The sequence below is a fragment of the Sceloporus undulatus genome, chromosome 6 (genome assembly GCF_019175285.1).
Source record: "Sceloporus undulatus isolate JIND9_A2432 ecotype Alabama chromosome 6, SceUnd_v1.1, whole genome shotgun sequence".
Taxonomy (NCBI): domain Eukaryota; kingdom Metazoa; phylum Chordata; class Lepidosauria; order Squamata; family Phrynosomatidae; genus Sceloporus; species Sceloporus undulatus.
In genome coordinates this window covers 73,981,301-73,992,631 of record NC_056527.1, presented here as the reverse complement: position 1 = coordinate 73,992,631, position 11,331 = coordinate 73,981,301, and the positions used below count along the sequence as shown (strand labels likewise).

Below are 11,331 nucleotides of genomic sequence, written 5' to 3'. Positions count from 1 at the left end.
GTCACCGTTTCGCTGCCTCAGTCACAACCTACCAGACCGTACAATTCCCAACCCGGGGGAGGTTTGTTTTTTTCTGAGGCCCAATCCCCAAGGCTTGGAGGCACACAGACGGTTTAATTTCTGTACTGTTAAACAAGCCGTCCTATGAATGTTAATATTTAAAAGGCTCCGTGTGTGTGTGTGTTAGCGTAGTCTCACCCCCCTCCGACTGAGTTGGTTCCATTCCAAGCGGAACATAAAGCCACACTAGAGCGAGCGAAAGAAGGGTTACTGCCTTGCGCGGTGGAACCAAGATGGCGGCGACTGAGTGACGGCGGAAGGGTCTCTGTGAGGAGGTTCTGGAGGTGCGTTTCTCTCTCCTTCCGCTGTGAAGTCACAATATCTTCCTCCTGAAAAAGGGGCTCCGAGGGGAAGCCTGAGGGAAGAGGAAGGGTCCATAGAGGGAGAAGCTGTCTCCCTGAGGGCCATCTCCTGGGGAGGAATGTAAGGCACTGCACTTAGGGAAGGAAATGAAATGCACAGATATAGGATGGGGACACCTGGCTGAAACGAGACTACGTGTGAAAGGGATCTTGGGAGTCCTAGAAGACCACACAGTTGAACATGAGCCAACAGTGTGATGCAGCAGCTAAAAAGGACAATGCGATTCTAGACTGCATTAATAGTAGTGTCTAGATCAAGAGAAGTAATAGTGCCACTCTATTCGCTCTGGTCAACCCCACCTGGAATTTGTGTCCAGTTCTGGCACCCACAATGCAAAAAGGACATTGAGAAAACTGGAAATGTCCAAAGGAGGGCAACTAAAAAAGTGAAAGGTCTGGAAACCATGCCTCTGAGAAAGGACTTAGGGAGCTGAGGATGTTTAGCCTGGAGAAAAGGAGGTTAAGGGTGTATGATACCCTGTTTCAATATTTGAAGGGATGTCACATTGAGGAGGGAGCAGGGGTTGGACTGGATGGCCCTTGTGGTCTTTTCAACACGTGATTCTGTGATATATGTGCTCTTTGGATTTTTCACACATTGCTAAATACACACCAGATCCTGTCTTGGAAGATTTTTGCATTCTCTTTCCCTCTCCTTAAATAGATAGGGATTTCCTGCTGCCAATTCTGCACTCTCTTTCTCTCTGTCATTCAAACTGATCATGTAGTTTAGGCCACCACCCCCTTTTGGGAAGCTCTCTCTCAAAGGTTTCCTCCTGCCCTCTTGGGTCCTCCATCTTCCTTCTCCAACCAAAGATGGTGAGATAAAGATTTCCCTTTCCTTACCTGGACCACTCACCAGCTAGATTTGGATACACCTCTATGTCTATGTCGATTAATAGCAATACCAATAGCAAGTACTGTACATTCTTTGAACCGCTTCTCTCTCTCTCCTTTCCCAAACCTTTTTATGTGTAAAAGTACACATGCGTTGAGCTAATATTGGTTTCTGAAGCAACAGTTTTATTTACTTATATAATGTTAAAATATGAATGTATCATATGTGCATAGGGGCAGGACACAACGTCCGCTTGCAAATGTAAAGGGGAATCCCAAGGGTAAAAGTTTGACCTACCTCAGCTTTGGGTATGTAGCCTTTTTACAAGTGTTTAGAGCCTCACAAAACAGTTGCTTTGGAAAAACAGGAAAAACAAAGTCAATTTTTAAATACAGGTAATTATTTTACATTTCTGCTTTCCAAAATTCCTACTACGTTGGTTGCTTTTTAATGTTTTAAAATATCTTGAATTTACAAGCTGCTGTTGTGAAGTACACAATGCACTTTCCCCCTGTCTTTACTGTTTTTCATCAGCCCCAAACAGAGATTGAGGCCCAGCACAAGTCACCACTTGAACCATGCCATACTCTCCTTCTACCATTTAGTGTGTCTGCACCCCTATAACTGCACAGGGAAACCTCAAACTCAAAGGTGTGGTGTTCTCTGTCAGTACATTACCATCCTATGTAATGCCTCGGTTATTGGAGAGTGAACTAGAGTAAGTTACTTCCAGTTTCTGCCTTGGGAAATGCTAATGTTTTTGTCTGTCATTCATACATGGACACAGTCCACGGCATTGCAGTCATGAGGAAAAATTGCGGTCAGAGAGTAGCTCTGGCTCTTTTTCACATATCTGGAGTGCAGAGTAAATCTCCATTGACCACATGCTCCATCCTCCAAGAGCAGACCTATATAGACTATTTGTTACTATGTGATCAATCTATCATTCTTGTTTAATGGTTCTAAAAAGTTCTTAATTGAAGAAATGTGTGCTAACACCAGCTTTGGGTTTATGCTAAAAACATAAGATTAAGAGGTGATTGATAGCCCTGTTTAAATCCTTAAAGGGATGCCATATTGAGAGGAAGCGAGCTGTTTTCTGCTGCTCCAGAGACTAGGACCCGGAACAATGGATGCAAGCTCCAGGAAAAGGAGTTCCTTAGGACCAGAGCGTGGCTTTGGTGCTGCTTTTGGACTCTAGATGGCATGCATCATTGAAATAACCATATCCTCCAAAGTGACTCGAAGCAGCTTTATTTTGGCCTGTCTGTAACAGGCCTAGTATTACTTTGAAGGCCTGTAATTTGACTGACCAATGTAATCACTCACTAATGTGTCACAATTGTGTCGCATTATAATTCTCGGCCAGTTGTTGTGGGGAGTGGCCCAAATGGCCAAATTTGCTGTTCATTTGTGTGTGTGTGTGTGTGTGATGAGGATCTAGTATTTCTTAATAAAACCATTTTATTGTTATTCCAAAATGTGCACATGGATACCTCAGTTGTGTTTCCTGGGCATTATTACTACTTTCAACAGAAAATTTGGAACCCACAGGGAGAATAACATGGAAAATATAGGGATAGGTTCCCAGACCACAAAAAGGAAGAGCAGCGCAACATTTCAACAAATTTTTTAATTCAGCACTAACAGTTTGCCCATCTGAATGAAGCCAATAATGTCAGGTAATTCACGCATAAAGAAACAAAAAGATTTTTAAATCTCTAGATACTGCAGGGAAGCCTCTTCCAAAATGCATCAAGGATGCTCCTTCTTCTTCCTTCCTTCCTTCCTTCCTCCTTCCTTCCTTCTCCTACTGACCCTTTCTTGGGATTCCATTTTATGGCCAAACAAAACCTATAAATCTGTTTCTTAACAGCTTGGAGTAGTTTGGTGAATCAAGTTATCTGCTTTCCATGTTTTGCTATTGATGCATGCTTAAGAAGCCATTCTGAAGGCAGCTACCCTTTTGTAGGCAAGCACACACAGCTACAGTAGTTGTGGCTAGAGCAGAATCCCATTCTCTCTCAGCTCAAGTTTCATTGCACTGTTTATTGCAGACACTCTAAAAGTCTGTTTCTCTAGCCCTCCTTCACTATTCTCCTAGTGCTAATGTTTCTTTAAGAAATCTTAAAGATTTAGAAAGGAGCTTTTTGTCAGAGGTTTTGTTAACTGCAATTTACTTATTTCCAGAACAAGAACTAAGGACTGTCTGATAATGTGATTTGCTTTTATAAGTGATGTTTTTTAATCTGTCTTTTCTTTACTACATTGTAATTTTATCTATTCCTCTAATTGTTATTACTTTTAGAGTGTACGCCTCGGGCAGGCTTTTATATATTCCTTAATTTTACTGACTTTATACAGCGCTGTGTATAATTACAGCGCTTTAGAAATAAAGTTTAATAATAATAATAATAATAATAATAATAATAATAAATTTATTTCATTTTAGTTCTAGTATGGCTTTCATCAAGGGACTTCAACCTTTGTGTTTTGAATAATCGTATTGCATCACTGCTTTACTGGAACTAAAGGTAAGGATTTGTTGTGTTATCTCTCATGTTCTTGACTTCTATATTGATTTAATGTAACTGCTACAAATACTGAGAAATATTTCATATCTGCAAAGTGTATGGTCCCATTGGAACCGCATAAAGCAGCTGCCTTTTTCTCTAACATTCATATGTGTAGATTTGATAGAAAGATACAAGTAATGGGCTATGTGTTGGGGAGTCTTTTTTTAAAAAAATCTGGTAGAAAATTCCTGTGAATGATCTAGTTTCTTTAGATCAGTGGTTCTCAACCTTCCTAATGCAATGACCCTTTAATATAGTTCTTCATGTTGTGGCGACCCCCAGCCATAAAATTATTTCCATTGCTACATGCAAATATGTGTTTTCTGATGGTCTTAGGTGACCTCTGTGAAAGCGTCGTTTGACCCCCAAAGGGGTCCCGACCCACAGGTTGGGAACCACTGCTTTAGATCATGTAAAATCGCATGGGCAGCACCAAGTAAATAAATTAATTTCCCCTGCATATGCCTGTAGATCTCACAAGACTCTATAAGGAAATATGTGTACACCTATTTTGTGGATATAGCACTGAGTAAAAATATGAAGGAAAATGAGGGCAGAGTTTCAGAGCTGTGACAGAAGAAAGCATCAAACAGAAGAGAAGAGTCAAGTTAAGGAGAAAACGGGGCCAAGGAGAAGAAAAGTAAGTGAAATTACATTTTGTAGCAAGGGTAGTACTGATAATATGTAGGTTAGAAAGTATGCAGCTGACAGTATATTTCACAACTAAATATTAGATGCCTAAAATGTATTTATATTTTTTCTGATTATAAGGTTTGTCCATGAATAATTTAAATGATCCTCCTAACTGGAACATCCAGCCTAACGCAAGAAATGATGATGGCCATGGAAGCAAATGGAATTACGCTTTGTTGGTTCCAATGTTGGGTCTGGCTGCATTCCGTGAGTGTCATTAGAAACAGAATTAAAATGTGATATTTTACATTGCAGTTGATGGACTAAATTGTCCTGGAGGAAATTAGTATGGACTAGACTGAGCTCTTTGACCTAGGTGTCTAGACTGTAGTCTAGCAGATTCATAGAAATCTCCCATCGGAGTGGCTCTCACTTACAATGGGATAAAGTCAGCCAAAGCCCATATGGATAGGAAAACTCATTGGAGATTATCACACACAAACGGGATAGGGACAGGATTGCTCCCTTGTGCTTATCCCATCATTAACCTGTCTGTGACTGTGATAGTGTGAAAGGCTTTCAAATTGTAGCATCAATCCTGTCATGTCTAGCCTGAAGATAAAGCGCCCTCCCTCCATACTATCATCTTTCGACCTGTTAAGGAGTGAATAGGCTGACCCAGCTTCATCAGGGCTAGCCTGAAGATAGAGCACCCTCCCTCCAGTCCATCTGCCTTGGTCCAGGCCTCAGAGGGAGAGAAGAACCACTGGACCTGATCCCCTTTCCCTCCACTATTCCCTTCTCCTTTTGTGTTGTGTCTTTTAGTTTGTAAACCTGAGGGCAGGGAATCTTCTTATTAAAAATAATAATTGTAAGCCGCTCTAATAGCCTTTAGGGCTGAAGGGTGGGGTATAAATACCATAATTGATTGATTGATTGATTAAAGCAGCATTGCAATAACGTGAACTTTCATTATTGCAAAATGCCAGCCACTGTCACTTTAATGACAGGTTAATTATGGCATCTGCACAACTTCATCTGAAAGTCTTTTGCACAATCAGTCAGTTGTGCTTTTCAAACAGGTTAATGACAGGATCTGTGCGACATCATATGAAAGTCCTCCCTGCAATTGCGTGGGACAAGAATGGGATAACCTCCATGTGATATATCTCCAGTGTGTGCAGATATATATAGTAACATATCTTCTTATTGTGCTACTTTGTTACATATCCATAAAAAATAACATCTACTAGCCCAACCTGCCTAGGTTCACTTTAACAGTCAGGAGATGGATTGGGTGAAGGAGGTCTGTTCAGCTGCTGGAAGGGTGCAAAGAAGATGGTATTTCCAACCTCTCCTGCCAGGGAGCAGGTCTGAGACAAGGAATTGCAGCAGGGTGCCTGCGTCTGGTTGTTGCAACCATGCTCACTAGTCGGTGGGTGTTGGAAGTAGTGCTATAAATTTTTTTTAATAATCTTTATTAACTTTTATACAAAGTAAAAAGGGTATGTCATTACTCTTGATTACATTTCAAGCTTCATTCCTCTTATATACCGCATCCCCTCCTTTATTTAAATGTAAGTGGAAAATTGCCTTTGAAATCAGAGGAGTCTTCATTAAGAATTTTAGGCTTTTGAATTGTTTGCTATTAAAATAAACCTGTCAGTAAGTGTAATCCAATAGTAGATACTGTTTATCTGGTCTTCCAAAGGCTTTTTCACAAATCCCTCCACTACAGACTCATAAGCAAGGTTATTTTAGAAATTACTTAAAGTAGCTTTCTGGAGCCTATATTACTTTACAGCAAAGAAAAAAATGATAGTCCAGCTGTGACCTTTAACATTAGCTTTGGTTGACAATTTTCAAAAAGGGTCTAATGTTTTCTAAATCTAGTAGGAACCAGGAAGCTTTGTTCTACCTTCAGGCTAATTATTTTCTGCACAACGATAAGGAGCTAATTAACTACCTTTTCACTGATATTGGCAATTGATGCATCTCCAGTTCTGGGCATAATTTACTTACCAGTAAATAACAATATATTACTGAGTGGAAGAGATGGGAACAAGGTATTTCTGAAAGTACCTCTAAATCCATTTTGTACAATGAATCATGGTTTGGTTTTGTAGTTTCATTTTTATTTGCTAATTTTTCAGGTTGGATCTGGTCCAGAGAGTCCCAGAAAGAGATAGAAAAAGAGAAACGGGATTACTATAGAAAACTGGTATTGGTACAGAAAGAGCTTGAATCTAAATACCGTGACATAATCACAGAGAACCGTCGTACAGTTGCCCACTTAGAGTTGGAACTGGAAAAGGAACAGAACCGAACACAGAGTTATCGCAATGCCCTTGTCTCTCAGAGTCATAAACTTGTAGAAGAAAGAAGAGCTCTGGAACAAGAACGTGCAAAATTGGAACAAGAGAAGCAAATTCTGCAGCACTCTGGAGCGGTGGGTACTTTGTATAAGAATTGCTTGGAGAAGGAAGAAGAGTGGCAAAAGAGAGCTACTGCTTTATTAAAAGAGTTTGAAGAAGCCCTTACCAAAAGACAGGACATCTATTGCAGCCTTATGGTACCAAGACATCAGCGATTAGAAATAGAGAAGAAAATGCTAGTTAGAGCAGCAACTGATCCGGTTGCTGTGGACCTCGAAATGGAAACTGGCTTAAAAAATATTTTCAGGCATGATACTTTTTGCAGCAATTTGCTAAACACCAATAAACGTCAGAATGGAAAGCTAATGTGGCTTTACCTCCAGTACTGGGAACTGTCTGTTGAACTCAAAAAATTCAAGAGGGTAGAAAAAGCCATGTTCGGAAAAACTAGTGGCTGAAAAGTATGGCTTTGTGACACGAATCAGCTATGAGTGATTTTTCACATTTATGCTAGTAGTCCAGTGTGATATAGAAATCGTTGGTGAAGCCATTGTGCTTGTATACTCTGCTTTATTGGATGTCCAGACCTGGCACTCCATAATTTCCCCAGCAACCCAGAGTAAAAAAAAAAAAACAGCTTATTTCTTAACAACCCAGTTATAAAAGCAAGAACTCATAGTTTGTAGCACTAGTCCAGTGGTTCTCAACCAATGGACTGCCAACTGTTTTTGACTACAACTCCCAGAAGCCTGAACTAGCATAGCCAGTGGCCTAGATTTCTGGGAAATGTAGTTCAAAGCATCTGGAGGAACAAAGGTGAAAACACCTCTAGTCTATTCAGAGAGAGACCCGCAGAATAATAGATTCTGTGTGAGAGAATATGCATTATGTGATATATTTCTTATATATATCATGTAATAAATACACTTTATTTCTCTCTGATTCATCTCAAACAGATATCCCCCAATACTGAAAACAACAAGAACACTAATCATGGGTAGGTGGGTATTTGATGTAATATACAAATATGTTTTCCAGAAAATAGATGGCAATGCAAATGATAGAAGCTGAAGCTGAACTCAGGAAGACATTGAATCATGGGGATAAAGCGGTAGTATTCACATTTTAATAAATATGCATATGATTTCACTGCTAATAAGACAGACCCTGAGCTTTATGGTGCCTCTTGGATCAGCACTCAGTGGCAAAGGAAAATGTATTTAGTAGTTGATACATCAGTGCCATCTTCTTGCAATGTAAGTCAGAATTTTAAAGAATTGCAAGTGAGTTCCTAAGAGGTGCAGCGTACGAATTGTATTTTTTGGTAAAAGAAACTAATTAAACATAATGGATTGTTGAGAACTTGAGTATTATTTGAAAGACTGTTGAACTTCCAATGGCATCATGAGGGTACAGACTGCACCAGGTGACACCTTAAAGGGGGGTGACACCACTGCTCCTCAAACATCAGCTTTTGGGCAGAAACAGGGTGTGACATTCACCTGTGTCCCATTAAGATGCTGAATAGATGGTTGAGGAGAAAGACGAATCTCCAGTTTAATGAACTTTTTAAATTTTCTTTAAAAACATCACATTTTACCAAGTGTTCATTTTAAGCACATGAAACTAAACATTTAAGCTGTGCATATGATACTGTAATTTAAAAGTACAATTGTGATTGGGCTAGTTGTTTATGTCACAGCTATTACCATTAGATTCAGTGATACGGCAATTACAATTTATGAGTAACATTAGTACAAAAAAATCCTAAGAATTCTGTGTGGTAGTGGAAAAGTTCAATAGAGGAGGTGACGCCAACCCTAGTGACGTTACTGTGGACTTCCACCTGTCACTGATACTAACAAGATGACATATCTGTATAGTGATGCTTGAGATATGCCATCTCTGTTATTGTCAGTGTGCTGTATCTAGAGAATTCAATGGTGTGTCAGAAAACATAAAAGTGTAAACGTTAGTAAAATTAAAACCAGGAACCTTTCAAGAGCACTTGGAAGATTTCAAAAATCTTACTGGCTTTTGTCATATTCTAGTGATTGCAGAATCATAGCATTGGAAGAGATCCCAAGGGTCATCTAGTCCAACCCACTGCAGGAATCCACAGCTAAAAATCCCTGACAGGTGATCACCCATCCTTTTCTTTAAAACTTCCAAGTTACCTTCATATATTTTCCTTATTTCTAAGAAAGTGTCATTTAATATTTTACGTCAATGCTTGAATTAATATTCTTGAAAATGCAGTCACTTTTTTTAAAAGGACACCATAAAATGGTTGCCTTTTACCTTTGGATTGCTTGACTTGTACATATTATATGCACGAGCACATTAACAGTGGAATTCATAGCTGCAGTAGTTCTCCATACTATGACTGCACAGCCATCTCCACTCACCCTCAGTGTGTGAAGTCCGTTGAATTGTTCATGTTTTCAGGTGCCTTCTGAGGTCTCTACCTTGTACCAAATCAGAAATGTGGGGAAAATTCCTATAGATTTAACGGGATCCCCTTGTTTCTAGCTCAATGAACTAAAACTACCATGGGAGATCATCCTTCCTGTCATGCATCTGAAGCACCTTGCAAGGACACAGAGCAAGAATCTCCCTAGATGAGATCTCTCCAGCAGTGCTGGTGAAGAATTACCTTTTCGTCTTCTTCCTGCTTTTGAATTATGTCAATTACTTCTCCTCACTTCTCTGCAAACTAGCTAACCACCCTGCCAAAGATATTACAAAAATCATCTGCTGACTACTGATAAAAATTAGGCTGATGCTATCTGAAAATTTTACATACACTGTATGTTATTTTTAAGTATCTCAAGTTTGCAAATGTGTCTTTGCAAGTTACATCCTTTATAGTTTTATGGGAGGGCTTTACTGCCTATACTAGTGGAAAATTTGGTGGTAACAGAATCACCTATGATTTCCCCCCCTTATGTTATAGCAGTTGTTTAATGGATACACTAAGGCTACATCCTCCTGCTCATTTACATCCAATTTATTTCTGAGTAAACCATATGTAAGTTTCTAAATGTTCTTGTTGTGTGCCTTTCAGTTAATTTGTGACTTACATCCTTTCACAGGGTTTTCTTAGCAAGATTTGTTCAGAAGGTTTGTCATGGCCTTTCCCTAAGGCTAAAGAAGTGTGACTTGCCCAAGGTCACCCAGTGGGTTTCCATGGCCAACCAAGAATTTGAGTTTTGGTTTCGTATAGTCCTTGCCCAACACTCAAATCACTACAGCATGCTGGCTGTCTGCTTGGTAAATAACTGACATTCATTCAATATTCATTTGTTACTGTACCACTTTCCATATTTGCTGACCTGTGTGTTATTTTCTTGTAGCCATAAATTTGTTACTTGGTGCAGACAAGTCATTCCTCATCGTGTTTATGTGTAACATTATTAAATAAATTATTGTAAAATATTCAAATCTTGGTCTTGCTAATGTTAAAGTAAGTGAGCTAGCATTGCATATTTGAGTATGTTCATTTTCTTAAGTACAGTCACAACATTTAATATTTGGGTAGCTCCTTTCCTACATCATCTTATACTGCAATTCATGCAACAACTAACAACAGAACTCAGGCCCCATTCCCACTCACCTATTTGCCCTGGATGGAACTGGGCAGATTCGGATCCCCCCTCCCAAATCCATCTGGAAGCAAGTGCCCATTATAATTTACCTTAATTGGGATTATTTGCCCCTGAATGCCATTTCAGCTCTTTGTGGAGAGTTCACATTTGCGGTGCCAGTTTAAAATGAAAGCTCTTCACTTCCGCTTTTGTCAAAGGTGATGTTTCTTACAGCAGTTGGCCAACAGAATAGGTGTTTTCCCCCTCCTTTTAAAAAAAACAACTGGTGGCAGAGTGTGCATTTTCTGTCAAATTTAAAAATCTCCAGGGGTGTGTGTGTGTGTTGTGTGTAGCAAAAGCATTCACTCTTGTATCAATTTGCCAAATTGAAAGGGAAACATTTGTAGCATTCACATTTTAAATAATAATAATAATAATAATAATAATAAAATAAACATCTTGCAAAGTGAGGCTGCTGTTCCGGGAGCAAGAGAAAATGAAAGGGAAATGTAGCACAAGCATTCTAATTGTAGCATCCACATATTACACAAAGAAAATAATATACAGTGGTACCCCGGGATACGAAATACCCAGGTTACGAAATTTCCGGGATACGAAAAAATCCCATAGGAAATAATTGTTCCGGGTTATGAATGTTTTTTCGGGTTACGAAAAAAAATTTTTGTGCTTTTCGGCGCTTTTTCGCACGAAACGCGGCTTTTCCCCATTAGCGCCTATGGGTTTTCGGCTTGCGAAGGCTTTTCGGGTTACGAAAGCGGCCGCGGAACGAATTAATTTCGTAACCCGAGGGAGCACTGTAATAAAAAAGCCTCTTAAGGTGCCGTTCAGGAGCAAGACGAAATGAAAGGGAAATGTAGCACAAGCACGCACACATTCTAT

General features: G+C 39.5%; 1 protein-coding gene across 4 annotated transcripts; it reads left to right on the top strand.

Moving 5' to 3' along the window:
- The first annotated feature begins 261 nt into the window (after positions 1–261).
- On the top strand, positions 262–10,288 carry CCDC127 (coiled-coil domain containing 127). 4 transcript variants are annotated; one of them, XM_042476413.1, is made up of 6 exons: positions 262–344; positions 3,713–3,794; positions 4,608–4,736; positions 6,623–6,918; positions 7,801–7,841; positions 9,940–10,288. In XM_042476413.1, exons 3-6 carry the CDS (start codon positions 4,616–4,618, stop codon positions 10,127–10,129), a joined length of 648 nt encoding a protein of 215 aa, XP_042332347.1. In that variant the 5' UTR covers positions 262–344; positions 3,713–3,794; positions 4,608–4,615; the 3' UTR covers positions 10,130–10,288. The 4 variants fall into 4 exon arrangements, with proteins under 4 accessions (XP_042332347.1, XP_042332345.1, XP_042332344.1 ...); XM_042476411.1 differs by adding an exon at positions 4,360–4,476 and having other exon boundaries at positions 6,623–10,288; XM_042476410.1 differs by adding an exon at positions 4,308–4,476 and having other exon boundaries at positions 6,623–10,288.
- The last annotated feature ends 1,043 nt before the right edge of the window (positions 10,289–11,331 follow it).